Source organism: Erinaceus europaeus, chromosome 19, assembly GCF_950295315.1.
Source record: "Erinaceus europaeus chromosome 19, mEriEur2.1, whole genome shotgun sequence".
NCBI lineage: Eukaryota > Metazoa > Chordata > Mammalia > Eulipotyphla > Erinaceidae > Erinaceus > Erinaceus europaeus.
In genome coordinates, this window is record NC_080180.1 from 19,603,407 (window position 1) to 19,623,059 (window position 19,653).

General features: G+C 53.7%; 2 protein-coding genes across 7 annotated transcripts in view; one reads left to right on the forward strand and one right to left on the reverse strand.

Annotated features, from left to right (window-relative positions):
* Window positions 1-12,606, forward strand: part of LOC132534602 (maestro heat-like repeat-containing protein family member 7) — a 29,494-nt gene extending 16,888 nt beyond the window's left edge. Inside the window, exons 12-22 of the mRNA XM_060178516.1 lie at window positions 1,300-1,444; window positions 2,402-2,577; window positions 3,418-3,555; window positions 3,650-3,764; window positions 6,023-6,163; window positions 7,514-7,690; window positions 8,443-8,601; window positions 8,900-9,001; window positions 9,693-9,795; window positions 10,087-10,146; window positions 11,364-12,606. Of these exons, the coding sequence (XP_060034499.1) occupies window positions 1,300-1,444; window positions 2,402-2,577; window positions 3,418-3,555; window positions 3,650-3,764; window positions 6,023-6,163; window positions 7,514-7,690; window positions 8,443-8,601; window positions 8,900-9,001; window positions 9,693-9,795; window positions 10,087-10,146; window positions 11,364-11,497 (1,450 nt within the window). The 3' untranslated portion in view covers window positions 11,498-12,606. The remainder of the gene's footprint in view (window positions 1-1,299; window positions 1,445-2,401; window positions 2,578-3,417; window positions 3,556-3,649; window positions 3,765-6,022; window positions 6,164-7,513; window positions 7,691-8,442; window positions 8,602-8,899; window positions 9,002-9,692; window positions 9,796-10,086; window positions 10,147-11,363) is intronic.
* A 458-nt stretch (window positions 12,607-13,064) lies between these two features.
* KIF21B (kinesin family member 21B) overlaps window positions 13,065-19,653 on the reverse strand; it is a 47,342-nt gene continuing 40,753 nt past the window's right edge. For 4 of the 6 annotated variants that reach the window (XM_016187679.2, XM_060178515.1, XM_007522071.3 and 1 more), the window contains 5 exons: window positions 19,432-19,596; window positions 19,077-19,194; window positions 17,630-17,800; window positions 17,192-17,391; window positions 16,665-16,865 (listed from right to left, as the gene is read on the reverse strand). In XM_016187679.2, the coding sequence (XP_016043165.1) occupies window positions 16,766-16,865; window positions 17,192-17,391; window positions 17,630-17,800; window positions 19,077-19,194; window positions 19,432-19,596 (754 nt within the window). In that variant the 3' untranslated portion in view covers window positions 16,665-16,765. Of the gene's footprint in view, window positions 16,246-16,664; window positions 16,866-17,191; window positions 17,392-17,629; window positions 17,801-19,076; window positions 19,195-19,431; window positions 19,597-19,653 lie in introns of those variants that run through there. The other 2 variants (XM_016187678.2, XM_016187677.2) reach the window with 1 other exon arrangement.

The following is a 19,653-nucleotide window of genomic DNA, read 5'->3' on the forward strand; positions in this document are numbered from 1 at the left end:
CAAACTTGGGACATTCCTTGTACAAGTCCTGTCCTTGGTTCTGTGTCACTGCCCAGCCCACTCATTTGTTTATTCTTCAAAGTAGATACACTTTTATTGATTTATCTATCTAGTTACCTTATTTACTTATTTTAGAAAGAGAGAGGAGAGACAAAGCAGTGAGACAGCATAGCTTACTTACTTCCTCAGGCACTGCACATGGTCCTCTCTGGTACCTCCATGTGGTACCAGGGCTTGAACCCAGAACTTCACAAACGATGAGCCATGCTCTACTGGCTAGCTGTCTCTGGGCCCCCAATGTATTCACTTTCTAATGCAAATAAATGCCACACTTATTTGGGGTGAGGTGATTATAAGAGTAACACCAATGTGTTGCAGGTAATTTGGAAAGCATGTAAATTTTGAAAAAGGAGTCAGGCTGGGGAGACAGCAAAAGACTTTCATGTGTAAGGTTTTGAGATCCCAGGTTCAATCCCAGTAACACCATGAGCCAAAGCTGAGCAGTACTCCAGCCTCTTTCAGCCTTTCTCTCTGTCTGAATCTCTCACTAAAATAAACAATGAACAGATAATTAAAATGAATAAAATATAGGGGCCAGGTGGTAACGCAGCGAGTTAAGCACACAGGGCGCAAAGTGCAAGGACCAGTGCAAGGATGGTGGTTTGAGCCTCCGGCTCCCCACCTGCAGGGGAATCGCTTCATAGGCAGTGAAACAGGTCTGCAGGTGTCTATCTTTCTCTCCCCCTCTCTGTCTTCCCCTCCTCTCTTGATTTCTCTGTCCTATCCAACAATAATAACAACAATGATGACAACAACAACAACAACAACAACAAAGGAAAAAATGGGCACCAGGAGCAGTGGATTCATAGTGTAGGCACTGAGCCCCAGCGATAACCCTGGAGACAAAAATAAATAAATGAGTAAAATATTTTTTAAAAAAGAAATAGCAACACAGAGAGATCAGATCACTGCTTAGTTATGGCATATGGTGGTGCTCTGGATTAGACCTGTGGTCTCAGGCATGCAAGTCTGGTGCACCACTGCTGTGTATCTCCCCTTCCCTGGGTACATTAAAAAATTTTATAGTTTGTCCATAGGCAAGTGTGGAATGACAGAGAACTGGGAGGTCCAGGGGTGTCAAGAGATGAGCGGAGCAGAGGGAGAGGCAGAGAGGGGGTAGTGAGGGTGGAGGCTCAGGAGGAGGAAGGCAGCCAGTGAGCGGACTGGGCCCAGGAGCTGAGTTCCCTCCCAGGAGCACTGCACCATGGAGGGTGACCCTGCTGGTTTCTCCCACTGCAGGGGGATTTGCAAGCCCTGGGAGATCCTGTCCTCGTTCCCCAAAGGTTACGAGATGATCCTGGAGTACCTGCTGCAGAATCTGACCACCTACCAGCAGCCCAGCAGCCAGGAGCCTGACCAGAGAGCCAAGATCTCCTTGCGGATTGTAGGGAGGGGCCCTTGGGGGGAGCAGGGGCTGCAGGGCAGGGGCTCCCTAGTGCCCACATCTAGACTTTTCGGCACTTTGCTTTGGTGTTCGGTTCAAGTTATTCTTATGGCAGAGACCTTAGGAGAGGTTGGAGGGAGGGGGTTTCTAGCTGACTTGGCTTTGAAGGGACTGGTGTTTTATTTATTATTTATTTTCCCACTGGGGCTATTGCTGGGGCTCAGTGCCTGATGCCACCACTCCTAGTGCCTACCTTTTTCCTTTTTTTGATTTCTTCTTGATAAAGGGTGAGAGACAGAGAGAGATAGGGCTAGAGATAGAGAGAACAGAAGAGGAGACTCCTCATAGCACTGCTCCACCACTCTGAAACTTCCCCTCCCCGCAGACACTCATTCACTCCCATGTGGATACATGGGGGCTTGAACTCAGGTCCTTATCATGGTAACATATGTGCTCTACCACATGGGCCAACTGCTGCCTCTCAGGTATTTAATTAATTATTATTTTAAAAAATTTAACCAGAGAACAAATAAGCTCTGGCTTAATTTGTACCTATTAATTAATGAAAGAATTAGGAAGAGGGAGAACTGGAGCATCACTCTGGCACATGTGCTGCTGGGGCTCAAATTCTGGACGTCATGTCTGAGTGTCCAGTTCTTTCCCCACTGTGTCACCTCCCGGGCAGCTGGCCTGGCATTTCAGTTTTCTTTTGGTGAGAGCTCAGGGCAGACAAACACCCCCAGTCCCTCCTTCCTTCTCCAGGATGGTAAGGCACTAAAAGAACTGCCCAGATTCAGGGGCACGTTCTAAAACAGCAACCTGGAAATGGGCCCCGGTTTTCCCCAGGCTCCCGCTGATCTCGTCACTTGCTCTCCTGGTCTGGGTTTCCTTGAACCTGCCCATGGGGGGATGTTTGTAAGCAGAAGGTTGAAGGTGATGACCTTCCCCCTCCCCCAGGCCACCAGAGCCATCCACGAGCTCCTGCTGGAGCCAGACCGCCGGCTGGAAGTGCAGACCATCTTCCCCTCGATGTTCATGGCCCTACTGTACCAGATGTCCTTCCTTGTGGTGGAAGGGGGCGCACAGGCAATGCAGGACGAGCAGCAGTCCGGCGAGTGGGTGGACCTCGTCAGGTACCTGTGGACCCTGAGCCAGAGAAGCCAGTGCCGCGCTCCAGGGCCCGTCACTGAGTGCCTCACACTCCACCCAAGCCAGCTCTGCTTCCAAACAGAGCCTCAAGATGAGAGTCTTTTTGCATAACCATTATGCTTTCTCTCCCCATATTCACATAGCAAATATTTTCCAGTTCCACTCATGATAACTCAGATGGAAGGATTTGTTTATCCTTCAATAGTGGCATGGTATCCCCTTATATGCATGAACCACATCTTTCTGCTCCTCCATCTCTGGGTGCTTACATGGTTTCTGCGACTTAACCACTGTACATAATGTTTCAGTAGACATAAGGGTGTACCTGTCTTTTCAAATCACTGTTTCTGTTATTCTTCAAATAGATATCTAGAAATGGAATTGGTGAGTCACGTGGTGGGTCTATTTTTTCATTTCTGCGGAGGCTCCATATTGTTTTCCATAGTGACCGCACCATTTCCATCCCTACCACAGTGTGCCTGCGTTTGCATTTCACCAAGTCTTACTGAGCTTTTTAGAAAGGACCCTTTACTTCTCTCTGATGCACAGATTCTGCCAGAGTGAAACCAGTACAACAGACCCAGTCACTTGAGTCCACAGACATGGCTTCCGTTCCACGCCCTTTCCCTCAGGGAAGCTGTGCTTCTCTTGACTATGGTTGCCTCATCTGTAAACTGTTAACCCTGGGACTCTGAGGACTGTCCCATCATTAGCAAGCAGTTCATGATTCTAAGAAGGGTCATAGATGAGGGAGAGGAGCTGATAGGTTGACTTCCTGTCTGCAGATGGAACGACTTCTTATTTGCTTTCTACCCTCTCCTCAGTACCACGTTGGAAACCATGAAGAGTCTTATGCGAAGTTCAGGCTATGGGGAACTTGTGTCTTATATTCAGAAGCTGGAGGGCTGGGAGCTGCTCATCATTCCTGAGAGACACTACGAGGGCGTCACTGTGCTGGCCAGGTTAGCCAGCATGCAGGCTTCAGGCTCAGGCCCGACTCTTGTGGGCAGTGGGCACTGTCCAGGCCTGAGCCAGGACACTGTGCTCCCTCTACAGGGTCATGGTCCTCAAGAACTGTTGGCATAGCCGGCCCATCTTCAGCCTCATTATCAGGATCCTCCAGCAACTCAACTGCACAAATCATATCACATCCATCGTGCTTCTGATTGAGGTGAGAAGAGTAGAGAGGAAGGAGGGCAAAGGGAGGGGGGTGGAGACAGCCATGACCAATGGACACCTTCAGGGAAGGCCACTAGGGAGGGCTGCCCTTGCTCTGTGTTGCTGCCCCACAGAGAGTTGGGAGGAACGCTGATGACACCTCACTGGGCAGCCTTGAGTCCTGTGGTATTAACTGGTCTGAGTCCTCTTTTGCTTGACTTTGCCATGACTTTAAGCAATAGCACAGGTCTTTCCCTCAGCTGCCTCAGTCTTTTTTTTTCCTTATTACAGACAGAGAGACAGAGAGACACCTGCTGCCATGCTTCACCACCTGTGAAGCTTTCTCCCTGCAGGTGGGGACTGGGGGCTCGAACCTGGGTCCTTGCGCATTGTAACATGTGAGCTCAACCATGTGTGCCACCACACAGCCTCAGGTGCCTCAGTCTTTTCCAACCTTTTAGAATTAGTCTCTGAGGGGCTGGAGAGATCACATGGTAGTGCATCTGCCTTGCCATGTGCTAGGCCCGGTTATATTTCAGACACGACATATGCGGATATTCTGATCCCGGCAGAAACTTTGGTGCTGTGCTATCTCTCCCTCTGCCAATCTCTCCCACATCTATATCTAAATCTACATCTACATCTATGTATTGACACTGATATTAGCATCTGTATCTGTTTAATAGAGTCTTCCCAAAGTTGTGACCTCCCCCAAGTATGAGGCTCCAGTGAAGTCAAAATAAATTAATGATTAATTTTGAACAGAGCCACAGTCACATACAGTGCTCACACTACAATGGGGACAGATGCCATTCTAGGGCTTTGTGATGCGCCTCTGTGTGGGTATCAGGACCTTGGGTCCTTGTGGAAGGTGCCCAGGCTCTGAGCTGGTGTGTGGCTGGTGGTATGGGGTGTGACACCTGCAGACACAGATGTGTGTCATGTGGGCAGCAGATGTGGATTGTGCCTGCAGAACCCTGGGAGGGAGGGATGCCTTTGCCCAGTGGGCATCAAGATTCCTGGCACTTGCCCCCAGAATTTTGGGATCAGCAGTTCTGGACATGGCTCCTAAGTCATCATTTTCTGAAAAACCCCAGGGTGGTGGTTGGACAGGCAGTAGCTGAGCCCAGCTTTGAAAACCAGCATCAGGTACAAGCCCACTGGACAGGGGACTGTCACCAGGTGGGGATCATTCTTCGTAGAGCAATGGCTCTGGTTAGAACCCTCTGGGGGCTTTCTGAAACAATAATGTTGAACCCTCACTTGTTAAAGTCCTCTCCCCAAGTTCAGCTTAAGCTCCACCTCTTTCTTCAACTCTCCCTAGATCAATCAATACCTGTTTATGATTTTAATTTCTTAATTTTTTTATTGTCACCAGGGTTATCACTGGTCTCAATGCCTGCATAACAAATCCACCACTCCTGGTGGCCTTTTTTTCCTTCCTTTTTTTCCCTTTCTATCTTCCTTCCTTCCCTCCTTCCTTCCTTCCTTCCTTTCTTTTCTTCCTTCTTTTTTTTTCTTCCCTACTTCTCAGAATTGAGAGAAACTGATAGGGGAGGGAGAGATAGGAAGGGATAGAGAAGATAGAGAGATAGAGATAGAGAGACCTGCAGCACTGCTTCATCATTTGTGATGCTTCCCCCTGCAGGAGGGGACCTAGGGTTTAAACCAGGATCCTAGCACATGGTGACATGTACACTCTATAGGGTGTGCCACCACCAGGCTCCCTATTTATATATTTATCAATTTTTTAAATTTATCTTTATTGGGTAGAGATGGTCAGAAATTGAGAGGGAAGGGGGGATAGAGAAGGATAGAGAAAGAGAGACACCTGTAGCCGTTTCACCATTCTCAGGTGAAGACTGGGGGCTCAAACCCGAAACCCAGGTCCTTGCTCATTGTAACATGTGCGCTCAATCAGGTGAGACACAACCAAGCCCCCAGACTTCCTATTTGTAATTTTAAAGTTTATTTGAATTTGTACAGCACTGTTAGTACCTTGAAATAGTCACCCAGTGCTCCCTAGCTCCTCAGCTGAGTGAGGACAGAACACGCTTCTCTCTTATTCCTACACACCTCCTATTTCAGAAGCGATAAAGGGTGTGTGGGTTCTGGGATGGCAGGGCCCACCTTCCGGTAAGCTCTGGCTTCTCTCCACGTTGTTCCATAGCCTTCAGAGCCTGGCTTCACACAGAGAGGGAACCCAGACTCACAGCCATTGAGGGTTTTACTCCTTTGCCCTCTCAGTCTCTCTGGGTCTCCCTTTGCCAGCTGGTCCGGTGCCCCAGCCTGGCAGCTATGATGGATGATGTTGCTACCCAAGTCCTGGGGAACTGGTTTCAGTGCGAGGAGCCGGCCACAGTGAAGCTGCTGCTGCAAGTGGTGGAGATCTTCGCGAAGCATGGCACCATGGTGAGCCCAGGGCCTGTGCTCAAGACCTGCAGTCGCCAGGAGAGGATCCAGAGGCCAGTGTGGCCTATTACAGACCAGGGAACCACACTTTGAGGATCAGACCCATCAAATGCCGGTTCAGTCAGTCCCTGGGATTGAGGCAGTAATGCTTTCTCTCCCCAGGCTAGGTAGGAGAGGGGACATTTATCCTTGGACATTTCTGAGCACAGACCAAGTCAGACCCTGGATTCAGTCTACCCAGGGCTCCTGGAAGTTTGGCATCATCACCTCGTGTCATGAGCAGAGCCAAGGACTTGACTTGCATGCCAGAGTGAGGCTCTAGTTTTCTCTCTTTTAAATTCTTCTTCTTCTTCTCCTTCTCATTCTAATTATTATAACTATTATTATTAACTTTAATGAGAGAGATAAAGAAAGATATAGAGACCCAAACACTGCTCAGCTCTGGCTTATGGTGGTGCTGGGAGCTGAACCCGGGACCAAAGAGCTTCAGGCATGAAATTCATTGTATAGCCATTATGCTATCTTTCTAACCCTCTTTCTCTTATTAGTCAGTACATATCTTCCTTATTTTTTTGCTTTTTAAATTAGCAATTTAACAGCATGTTTCAAAATTGCAAGATAGCAGGGATACAGTTTCATACCCAAGCATGGTGTGTGCGTGTGTCACTACACCCTCCACCAAAATTCTGCCCACCCCATAACCACCACAGTTCTCACAGAACTGTATCTCCTGGCCTGAGAGGGGGTCTCATGCTGCTTGGGCCCTGAGGCATGAGGTCCTGAGTTCAAATCTCCGGCATCACATATTCCAGAGTGATGCCCTGACTTTCTCTTTCTCATTAGCAAATAAAAATTTAAAAATATTAATATATATTCTTTTATGCCACAAGATTATTACTGAAATCATGGCACTTGGACCACTCCATGGCTCTCAGCAGCCATTTTCTTGATAAAAAGTGAGACAGAGAAGGGGAAAGACAGAGAAAGAGAGACACCTGCAGCACTGCTCCACCACTCCTGAAGCTTCCCCCCTGCAGGCAGGGAACCTCACACATGGGAAAGTGTGCTCTCTACCAGGTATACCACCACCCAGTCCCTAAAATAGATATTTTTTTGCAATGGGAGGCGGGCTTTCCTTTGCCTCCTTTTTGCTTCGTTTGCCCATGAGGACTAGAGGAGAGAGGAACATCTCTCTGGGTGGTGTTCTCTGGTTGACTCTGCCAACTGGGCCAGCCCTGGGTGTGGGGAGATGTGGCAGCGTGTGTGGCCACAGGCCCAGCCTGGAGGGCTGGAGAGAGAGCCCTGGACTGGGCAGCCTACGTTCCTGATAGTCCTCGCCTGCCTCCACAGGCCAGGCAGATCCGCATCCTCCAGCCCCACGTGTTCAAGTGCTGTTACTCCCTGGACAGTGACCTGGTGATGGAGACCTTCCTGCTGCTGCACCGGCTGTTGGAGCACCTCAGCTGGCAGAACGCCCCCTCCTTCCTCACGCAGCTCGCCTTCACCCTGGGCTCCTTCTTTGAAGAGGTGATGTTCTGAGAGGCTATGTCCATTCTGGCATCTCTGAGGTCAGGGAGTCTGGGCACTGTTGTCTTGGCAGAACCTTGTAGGGGGGTGGGCAGTGGCACACCCAGATAGAATGCACATGCTTGAGGATCTGGGTTCAAGTCCCTGGTCCTCACCTGCAGAGGGGAAGTTTCACACATGGTGGAAAAGTGCTGCAGGTCTCGGTCTCTCTCTCCCTCTCTCTCTCTCTGTTTAGAAACACACACACACACACACACACACACACACAAGATTGACCACCAGAAATGGTGGAGTCTTAGACACTGAGCCCCAGCGATAACCCTGGTGGCAAGTCAAACAAGTGGGCAACCTATACAACACAACCTAGTTGCCTACGTGCCACTGTGATGTCTCCTGTATAATAACCAGGGCAGGGGTGAGATGGAGTGAGGAGAGGCCACCAGGGATAATGGTGGTGCTGCAGAGTCAGAGTGAATTGTGTTGGGGGAACATCAATGTAATGGGGGGGTGTCTGGTTGGTGGGGTGGAGCTTAGGGGATACCTGTCCCCTGGGCAACTGGGGAGACTGAGAGTGAGGTGCCTTCTCCATTGTGTGTCTGTGTGCATGTGTGTGCCTCTGTGTATGTGTTTGTGTGTCTCTTTATGTGTGTCTGCGTGCATGTGTCTCTATGTGTATCTGTGTACATGTCTCTGTGTGTGTGTGTGTGTGTGTGTGTGTGTGTGTGTGTGTGTGTGTGTGTCTTCCTGTCCAGGAGTCTGAGAGTCTGCGTGTGATGGCCTTTGAGATCTACGGGGCTCTCTTGGCCAAGGTCAAGAGGCGGATCCTGGTCTTCCCCCTAAGGCACCAGGTCCTCAACCTCATCGTCCTCCTGGTGCTCCACCTGCTTGATGAGAACTCACACGTGGCTCAGGTGAGAGGCTGGGAGCAGCCCCCAGAGCTCACGAGAGGTGAGTGGGGGAGAAGCACCCAGCAGGGGTCTTGGGGGTCCATTGGGACCATGTAGCAGGTGTACTCTCCTCAGATCCTGGAGGGTGGCCATGAGCTGCTCGAGGTGGGCAGACACTGACAGCAACCTCTCTCCGGCACCTGACTTTCTCTACTGGCCACCAGCACACAGGAGTATGGGGGACATGAGAGCCCCAAGGAGGAGCGCCACGGGCTGGGCCCCTGCCTCACCTGCCTCCTTGCTCTGCACCCCGTCTCTGCAGATCTGCCGGCTGGCCCTGTGCCACACGGCCACCATCTTGGGCTGGGCACGGCTCAAGGTCACATTTGCTGAGAGAGACACATGGTCAATCCTCAGGGCCCTGGTAAGCCTGCAGCTGCCTCCCACACTGCACCTGCGCCTATGCCTGTACCTGTACCTGTGACTGGGGTGGAGGGATGTCTGGAGAATGGGCGAGTGGGAGAATCCAGTGTTTCCCGGGGGCTTCTGGGGTGTGTGGTGCCAGAATCCAGCAACAGAGTGTCTGCACTTCATATTCATCCAGCATTCAGGCAGAGTGGCCCCCTCTGCTACTCCCAGGAAGTCTAAGTTGGGAGGCTAGGCTCCTGAGTGGATAGTTAAGATCATTTGGGTCAGATGAGAGAGAAACGGCCAGAGGAATAGCTCCCTCAGACAGTGTGCTCCTCTGTCATGTGCTTGATCCAGCTTCTAGCCTGGTCCCGACCTGATTGAAGAAAGTTTGGTGCTGTGGTCTCTTCCTCTCCCTCTCCCTCCCCTCCCCTCCTCGCTCTCCAACTTCTCTACCTCTATCAAAAACAAAAACAAAATAGAAAGGCATTCTTTATAGTACAAGAGGGCTTAGCTCACTCTGGGAATTAAGGAAGACTTCCTGGAGGAGGAATGAAATTCATAGTCTCCTCTACCTATATACACACAGAGGCGTGCACACACACAGCCTTTGCTGCCCAGGAGAGGGCTCCAGGGCCCTTTGTGGCTTAGGCGAAGAGAGGCAGGCAGCCCTTACCTGACGCAGCCTCCCCTGTCTCTTCTTGCAGCTGGAGCAGGAGGCCAGCAAGGCGCTCTGGTTCCTGAGGCAGAGCCTGGCTCTCTTCAACAACCCGCAGACACCCATCCGCCAGGCTGCTGTGTGGTTCTCAGGTGGTTCCCCACGGCCCAGGAGGCAGGACTGAGGGTCAGAGCAGGAAGAGGGCCTCTCCTCTGCCCCCTCCTCCAGGGCAGGAGGCTCAGAGACAGATGGGACCAGCAGGCCAACCGCCTGTACCCCCAGGGAGCATCTTGGGAGCAGAGGGGTGCCTTCCCTCTTCCTTTAGTCCAGATGGGGGAAGTAATGGAAACTTCTTAGACTAAAGGCCTCAAGAAGGGACAGAGGAGGGAGGAGGCAGGTGAGTGAGGGTGGGGGCTGAGCTGCTCCATTCGGTGCCCCCTCAGGCCAGGTCATCCAGATCCTCAGTGAGGAGGAGACCAGTGACATCGATGATGTGTATTCAGGTGAGTGGGACCCAGTGGGCCATTCCTTGCCTCTGAGAGGCGTGGGGGGTGGTGGAGGCTCAGGGAGGAGGGTAAGGGGCTTTGGTCAGAGCCTTCCTGTTCCCCCTCCACTCCCCCAAATTCTCTTATCCTCCCCCACTGGCCTGTTCACCACCCAGAAGTCTTTTAATAAAAAAACAACAACAACAACAAAAAAACCTTGACAGAACAGAGAGAAATTGAGGGAAAGAAGAGATACCCTCAGCATTGCTTCACTACTTGCGAAGCCTCCCCCTGCATGTGGAAACTGGGGGCCTGAATATGGATTCTTGTGCATGGTAACAAGTGCACTCAACCAGATTTGCCACCGCCCAGCCCTTCAGAAATGTTTAATATGTGAAGATTTATTTATATTTACTAGATATTCACTGCTCAGCTTATGGTGGTGCTAGGGATGGAATCTGAAACCCTAGAGGCTCAGGCATGAGAGTATTTTTGTATAATCATTATGCTATACCCTTCACCCTGCCCAAAATTTATTTTATTGCAAAATAAGAGGTGGCACAGTGGCTAGAGCATTGGACAGTCAATCATGAGTTCAGTCCTAGGCACTGCATTAGCCAGAGTGTTGTTCTGGTTATTTCTCTGCTCTCTTGCTCTTTCACGTGAATAAAATAAATACCCCCCTTTTTTAAACTAGAGTGCTGAGAAGCTCTGGCTTATAGTAATGCTGGGGACTGAACCTGGAACCTTCAGTGCCTCAGGCTTGAGTCTGTTTGCATAACTACTATGCTGTCTTCCCAGCCCAATATAAGTCCTTAGTAAAGGATTTATTTCATGAGATAGAGTTGCACATGACATTGAGGACTGAATCAGGAACTTCAGGCATGCAAGTCCTATTCTCTACCAGCTGAGCCTTTACCTTTAACTGCTTTCTGAGCTCTTTATGGGTGAGAGGGGAGACAGCTACCTTTTTCTCCCTTGAGGGGAGATGGTGTTTCCCCATGTCTCCTCTTGGAGCCTCTAGAGCTGCTCTCATCAGTGTCCCTGTCCCCCTAGAAGCACCCTCCCTTGCACTTCCCTGGGCCCCACTCCAACGCCACTCTCACTGAGAGTTCAGTGCTCAGCTCTGGCCTGTGGAGTGGGAGTACTTCACTGGCAGCTGTTGTCCAGGAGAGAGGAGGGTGGAGCCAGGGAAAAGGAGGGGCTGGTGGGTCACTGAGCCTTTTCTGTTGTAGCCCTCAGGCAGAAGCAGAGAGACCCAGAGCCCACTGTCAGCTGCCTGGCCACGCAGATCTTCTACATCCTGGAAGTCAAGGAGAGGAGGCTGTCAGCCAGCCCTGCCTTATGCTTCTGTCACAGGAGGTCTTGAGAGGGTGCCTGCGATGGTGACAGTGACAGTGGCCAGCTCCTGAGCAGCCGCATGCCTCAGCAGGGTCCTTATAATAAAAGGAGGCCGTGTGAGCTTTTGTGAAGTGTTTCCTGGTCATTCCACTCCAAGGAGCTCTTGGCTGTTTTGAGATTCTTCTCCCACTCAGCTACGTGCGCTGAGAGCTTTTGACTTTAAACACTGACTTGCTCTCAGTGCAGGGAGAGATGTGATGTGGGGGACACTAGGGTATGTCCTCAGTCAGGTGCACCAGGGAAGGCCTGCCCTTCCCTCTAGGTTGCCACTTCTGTGATCTCTGTCTTTGGAGATAGGGATGGCCTGGGGGGGGTGAGGGGGGGGAGTAACACCATCCTCAGAAGCCCCTAGAGGAGTGGCTCCCAGTAGCTGTCTGAGGGACCAGGTGTCAGGGCAGCTGGCCATGGCTCCCTGTGGGGCCCTTGCAGACCTGCAGAGGGGCATGGCAGGACCTCTGGAGATGGTAGGGGAACCATGGTCCTCAGAGGGGAACTGCCTTTTCAATTTTCCTGTCTGCTCTAGACCAGAAGGAAACTGGTGAGTGGTCAGGTGGATCTGAGTTCCAGTCCTGCTTCAGTTCTTACAAGCTGAGGTCATGGGCAAGTCACCTCCTTCTTGACTCTTCTCACTTCAGAGAGAGACCCTGGCTTTGTGGGACAGCTCGCTCAGCAGAGTGCACACTTTATAATGCTCGAGGACCTGGGTTTGAGCCCCTGGCACTGTATGGGAGTCCCATGCGTGGCAGCCGGGGACACAATGAATAGTACAGTGGTGCTGTGGGAGCTCTCCTTTGCCTCCAAATTGCAGCCCCCCTTCCCCAGTTTCTATCTGTTAAAAGGAAAAAAAAAGGGGGCTGGGTGGTGGCACACCTGGTTGAGTGCACATTACAGTGCACAAGGATCCAGGTTCAAGCTCCAAGTCCCCAACTACAGAGGGAATGCTTTGCAAGTGGTGAAGCAGTGTTGCAGGTGTCTGTCTCTCCCCCTCTATTACCCCCTAAAATAAAGATAAAAAAATTTTAAAAATGGAAAAAAGGGCATTGTGGTGGGTGGAATAACAACTGTGAAGCCCCTGCACAAATACTGATGTAATAGCAGTGATGAGAGGCCAGGTGTTAAGCACACGTTACAATGCCCAAGGCTCCAGGTTTAAGCCCCCAGCCCAACCTGTAGTGAAACAGGGCTGTAGGAGTGTCTCTTGCTTTTTCCCTATCTACCCCTTCCCTCTCAATTTCTCTGTCTCCAATCAATAATATTAAAAATAATAAAAGACCTTCCAGCCCATCACACAGAGCAGTGCAGTGCCAACCAAAATAAAAGCTAAAAAGAGGACCCACCAAGGTGCAAGTGCCCAGTGAATGCCAGCACCCCACTTCTACCCCTGCACCTACCCCAGGAGCCCAGAGTCGTGAGGAGAAGGCCATCCCCCATCGTCATCTCCTGAGTGGACAAGTAGGGCACCCACCGCCCAGGACACTCTCACAGGTTTCCCACCCCAGAGGGTGTCACTGGCCCTTGGGGCCCACACCACTAGACACTGGTCATTCAGGTTTTATTTATGACAATGTCTCAGAACACACATCCCGTCTAGGAACAGAAATGTACGGCGGGGGCTTAAATAACTCTCGTACACTATGTACAGTCGTCAGCAGAGGTACAAAACTTATCTACACCTTGTGCTGGCCATGAGGCGGGCGGGGGTGCAGGGGGGCCCGAGGACAGCCCCCGCGGCTCCAACAGGGTAGACCTTGAGAGAGCTGGTGTGGATGAGGCCTGATTCACCTTCGGGCCTGCACCGACCACCCTGGCCATACAGGCAAGGGACCAGGCAGGGAGTGGGGGTGGACTTGGCTGCCATGGAAGGGACGACCTACCTAGCCTGGAGGCTCTGTCCGTGCACAGGAGGGGCAGCAGAGGCCCTGGGTCCAGGAGAGGACAGCAAAGGCCCTGGGGCGGTGCAGGCCTGTGGGTGATGATGCACAGCTCCGGAACTGGACCTACTTCCTGGCTGAGATGCCAAGGGCAGACACTGGAGCTCTGGGCCATTCACACCCACTCACACAAGCATGGTGATGAATGCAGGGCAACAGGCCAGAAAGCATCCTTCAGGACTGAGGCAGAGGACAGCAGAGCACCTGCTTGCCTGTGCCACCACCTGGGTGGCAGAGAAGTCCCGGCCAGCAGGCCTCCCCGAGGTGGCTTTGTGCTTCTAACTGCCCTGTGCCCAAACTGGCACCTCCCTGTGGACGGTTTCTGGGTCTGGAGCTGGGGATTCACAGGCAGCACTGGGGAGGGGGCAAGAGGGCAGCTGAGACTTCCTCACGGCAGCCCTAAGAAACACTGCCATGGTTAACACTGGGGATGGTGGGGGACTCTGGGGGGCCTTGGGGTTGGAAGATGCTGAGAATGCAGTGGGCAGCATGGACAGAACTGTGTTCAGGAATGTGGGGTATGGGTTTGAGTGAGGGATTCAGGTATGGCCCAACCTGAAGTGGCCCAGCCTCAAGTCTCCAGACGGGCTCAGAAGAGGAAAAGACAGTAGGATGAGTCCCAGATTGGCCTTGGGGTGATAGACACTCCTCGTCCCCACAGGCAAGCTTTAGTCTAATTCAGTCAACTTGGAGGCCCTTCCTCGCCACCTGCCCCGAGTCCCACTTTTGTGCTCAAATCCAAACCATTTTGTGCTTCCCACACCAGGGGTACTTGTGCAGAGAGTGGAGTTGGGGGGGCCTGCCCCGAATTGTGTGCCTTGGACATCCCTGAAAAAGTTGGGCCGAGACTCCAGGGCCGGGCAGCCCAGGGCTCCTGGAAGGTTTCAAGTTTGGAGCACCATGAGGTAGCTGAGCCGTCAGAAACAGCAGGAGACGGGCAGCGATGCGAAGGGGACAGGCTCTGTAGCCACAGCGCAGCCCCTGCCCTAGGCAGGCACCCTGGCTGGCCGTGGGAGGTGGGGCTGGGGTGCAGTTTCTTGTTTCTAGAGTTTGTAAACAGTCATGCAGAGGGAGTCTTTCTGACAGGTGCCAAGGCTGGAGCTCGCTCTGTTCAAGACAGAGGGACAGGGTAGGGTGACAGGTGTGCGGACTTCTCAGTTGCTGAAGAAGCCCCCTGCCCCCAGCCCAGGGACTGGAAGGAGGGAGACTCCGGGCCATTGAACAGACAGCCGCAGGCTCCAGCAGCCCTGCCCATGTTCTTCCTATCAAAGGGTATCACCCCCAAGCCCAGAGGGGCCACTCACAGCAGAGCAGCACAGCCTTCTTAGCTTGGGTAGGGGGACACTCTGAGGGGGCTGCATTCAGGCCTCAGCAGTTTTTCTGTTCTTCCTTTTGTAACTGGCCAGTGCTCTCAGGCCTCAGAGCCAGCAGGAAGTAAGCTCAAGAGAGGTGCCAAGTCCAAAAGCCACTACAACTTCTGAGCAGAGCTGGGGTTCCAGGCTTCCCCTGAGGGACCAGCTGAGCAGCAGAAAAGCAGTGAGGACAGACTCAGGCAGAGGGACAGAGAGGGACCTTCTGGGCTCTGTCCTGGAAATTCCAAGCTGTCGCAAGAGGGGGCTCATAAGCATGGATGTAACTGCTATCATCCTCCCGAAGCCATCAAATCCTCCTTCAGCATGGCCTGACCCCGCACTGGTTTAAGGCTCCAGCATGTGTCTCCTGAAGAGCTGGAGAGAAGAACGCAGGGGGGATGCTCTGGGTGCAGGTGCCAGGGAGCCGGGGAGGGCCGTTCTCACCATCTGAGCCAGGTCAACATAGTTCTCTGAGCCGCTTCCTGTGTGGTCCTGGGCTGTGAGGTGCATGCCCCATCTTCAGGAGGGGAGTGGGTGAGAGAGCCCTCGGGGGAGAAGACACAGGTGGCGCCACAGGCATAGCTGGTGTAAGGCCCAGGAGGGAGCCAGGCCTGGGTGGAGGAAGGCACACAGGTGCCAGGCTGGAGCCACTCTGGGTGACATGGGGTATAAGCTGCAGAGCGGCCCTGGAAACACTGCCCATCTCTGTAAAGCTCTCAGAGGCAGGAGAGGCCAGAAGGACAGGTAGACTGGACACCCTTGGGGACACCTGGCCCCCCAGAGTGAGAGGGAGAACATGTGGGAAGAAACTTCAAGTTGGTTTCCAGGAGGCAACAGCAAAACACCAACATAATAAATAAAAGCACAGAACAGTCCCGGGCCTCTCCCCAGAGGCCTCTTCATTGAAGGCCCCCGAGGAATCTCGGGGTGCAGCTGGGCAGGGGCTCAGGGTCTGCAGGGCCCAGCCGCCTACACCTGGTTCCCAAGGTTTCCTGAGGACTAGCTTTGGGGGCTCAGAGGCAGGTGCAGGGGCTCAGAGGCTGGGCTGAGAGGCGGGGGAGGTCTGTGGATGGAGGGGCATGGCGACTGCCCCAAGGGGTCCTTCGGCTCAGCCAGAGGACACAGCCAGCTCAGCAGGAGGCCCGGGGCCCAGGGGAGAGAACAGGAGGAAATGCCCTTTGGCTTCACAGCTTCATATTCTCCCCAGCCTCTCTCCTGAGAGGCTGGGAAGGGGCTGGGGACAGGAAGGAGAGCAGGAGAGGGGCCATCCATCACCCACACTGTCTCCAGGGTAGCTGGCCGCTGGGCACACAGTTTCCCTTCCATGCCGTCAGGCTGTGGGGGCCAGAGGTCCTGGGGCCAGCCTCTGGCCTGGCTCCTAGTGGGGGGCGCTGGGTAATCGCCGTGCACTCCAGAACTTCACTGTCAGGTCGCTGAGGTGAGCAGGAGGGGGGAGGGGCTGGTCAGTCCTGGCAGTGTGCCCTGCTGGCTACCCCCCCAAAATAAAGGTTGGAGCAGACTACCCAAAGTCCCCACATGTGGCTGAGCAGAGGGCAAGCATAGCTGGGATAGGGGTGAGGATGTGCAGGTGGAAGGGTGCCGGGCAGAGGGAGGGGCCAGTGGTTGCAGAGACCCTAAGGGGCTCCTCAGCATAGGGTGCCTCTGTTGTCCTCTTGCTTTGCCCCACCCCCATCCTCTGCTTCCTGGCTCCCTCTCCTGGGGGGTGGGTGCCCCACTCACTGTGCATGCTGGGGAGAGAGGGGAGGCAGGGGGGTGGCAGGGCGAGCTGTGTGGCCAGGCAGGACAGGTGGGGGGAGCAGGGCGGAGGAGTAAAACAATCTCATACCGTTAAGAAGCAGCTCAGATCGAAGTGGAGAAAGAGAGGGAACAGGAAAGAGGGGAGAGAGAGAGAGAGAGAGAGAGAGGAAAGGGGGCAGGGGGAGGGCAGGAGGGTCAGGGCAGGGTGGTGGCGCGGCCCTTTATGGCCAGGACTCGGCGAGGAAGGCAGGGGGTGAGTCCAGGGACGTAATTCCACAACTTTACCCGGCAGTCACTGTGGGGGAGAGAGGCGGGAGGCAGAGGACAGGCCGTGGGGGATGGGAGGGGGATGAGGGACAGGGTGGGGATGAGAAGGAAAGAGAGGAGACCACTGAGTCCCTGCTGTCTGGTGGGGCCAGGTGGACTGGGCTGGAAGGACGTGGGGACAGGGCTGCCCTGTGGTCTGAGGTGGGCACTGCTGGGAGAGGGATGGGCAGGCTGGAGAGTGCCCCTTCCTATGCCCTGGCCCTGTGGGCTCTCCTAGATGGCCAGCAAGGGTGAGCAGTGCCATGGACAGTGCTCTGCAAGCCGCACCCTCGGGGAGGCCCGGGTGGCACCCACCTGGAGGCCGTGAAGATGTGCCTGGCGTTGGTGCAGATGGCGTTGATGGGGCTGTCATGGCCCTTGATCTCCCCGAGGGGCGTGAAGTTGTCCACATTCCACACCTTGATGACGCCGGCGCGGCAGGCGCTCAGCAGCATGGGGCGGCCCGGCACAAAGGCCAGGGCGCACACCCAGTCCTTGTGGGCATTGGGGATTTGCTGCAGGAAGGAGGGTGCAGAGCGGTGAGGGGCTGTGGGGGTAAACTCAGCGATGCGGTCAAAGCTGGGGGCAGCCAGCAAGGAGGGTGGGCGTGGCCACACAGGGAGGGCCCACGGTTGGGCGGGGATGGACTGAGGAGAGAAGGGCACTGGATGCGCAGGCAGGGAGAGCTCTGGCCTCACCCAGGGCCCCGCCCCCGCCCCCGCCCCCGCCCCCGCCCCACTGTCTTCGCCTTACCTGGATGAGCTCCTGCTGCTCCAGGTCCCACTTCTTGATGCCATTGTCCCGGGAGCCGCTGAACAGTACGTCGCCCTGGATGGCCAAGCACTCGATGCCGTCGTAGTGTGGGGGCTCGAAGTTATGGGTGGGGCCCACGGTGCCTGCCACGCCCTCACCCAGTTCAAACATCTGCCGGAAGAGACAGGGGTGGGCAGGGCAGAGCATCCCATGGGCCCGACACATGCACCAGGCTAGGGCCTTTCCCCTGCGGTGGAGGGTTGCAGAGCCGAGTGACCCCGGGTTACCCCACAGTGAGTGAGAGGAGTGAACTTCTCTTTCAAATCTTTATATATATATATATATATTTAATATATGAAATATGCTGTTACTAACACTTTAAATGAAAATACTCATCACCCTCCTGCCACCTTCTACTTCTCAAACTAATTAATTTAGTTGTCACGGGCCCAACACATCATGATTTTATTGCTCTGGCTGACTTTTTTTCAGAGAAAGAGAGACAGAGAGACCAAATGGGGTGAGGGAGCCACACCAGGGTGCCAAAGCTTCCTCTGGCATCTCCCTTGTGGTGCTAGAGCTCAGGCCTAGAAATGCATCCCCCTCCCCTCATCCAGCAATGTCCATATGGTACTTCCCTTTTTCAACACTGCCTTCCTTCCTATGGGACCTGTCCACAGGTCAATCACACAATCAGGGGTCGACCAGGGGGCTTAACGCCCTTTGTGTTTTCTTTTCACATCCAGCATAATTTTTAAAAATATGTATTTATTTATTTATTCCTTTTTGTTGTCCTAGTTGTCTTCTTGTTGTAGTTATTATTATTGTTATTGTTGTTGGATAGGACAGAGAGAAATGGAGAGAGGAGGGGAAGACAGAGAAGGGGAGAGAAAGATAGACACCTGCAGACCTGCTTCACCACCTGTGAAGCGACTCCTCTGCAGGTGGGGAGCCAGGAGCTCGAAATGGGATCCTTATGCCGGTCCTTGCACTTTGAGCCAGGTGCGCTTAACCTGCCGTGCTACCGCCTGACTCCCCCATCATCATTTTTTGTTGTTGTTGTTACTATGAGGTAGAGAGGGAGTGTAAGACCAGAGCACCACTTCTGCACATGTGGTGCTGGGGATTGAACCTGGACCCTCAAATATGGAAGTTCCCTGCTCTACAAGCTGAGTTCTTTCCTGGCAGCCTGCTTGGCATTTTCACAGCTGCATACGGTTCCTGGAGTTTTTCCTGCCTCACTATTATTCTACCTTCAGACCTTTGGGTTGTTTTCGGTTTGTCATTAAGTCCCAGGGCACACTCTGAGGGGTGTCTTTCCTCTCCTTGCAGCGTTTTGCTTCAGCACAAGACCCCAGAAGTCTTATTATTTTTGGTGCGTGCCCCCATGGCAATAGAGAGCAGGAGAAGCTTCTAGAATCACGCCCACCCAGGCCTCTCCAGCTACCTTCACATAATGGTCCTTGGAGCCGGTCACCACCAGGTCGTGCTGGCTGGCAGTCTGGGTGACAGTCAGGCACATCACGGGGCCGATATGGCCGGTCAGCTTGCCCACAGGCTGGAACCTGAGGTGGGGAGAGGCAGGCATGGGAGGGGTGGTCAGGAGGAGCCTGGTGTGGGATGGAGTTCAGAGACCAGGAGCCTGACACAGCGCCTCAGTGCCCCAGAGTCTCAGAGCACAGGGGGGTTGCATTCTGCAGGACACCCCACCAGCAGCCTAAGGCAGAGGAGCAGCTGAATGTGGCAGCCCTGGGTGTGCGGCGATGCACCCTTCAAGGTGCTGGCCCCGGATACCCCCTCACCTGCTGAGCTCCCACACGCGCACGGCGTTGCCCGAAGCGGCGTACAGCATGGTGCCTGAGGGGCTGAGGGCGATCTGGTTGATCTGGTGCTCACCCTGAGCACTGGTGATGGCACGCGTGGATGTGGCTGCGCAGGCGTCCCCTGAGATCACCTGGCCTGAGGACCTACAAATGTGTTGGGGGTGGGTGTGGGGCAGGGCATGGGAGAGAGAGAGAAGGTCA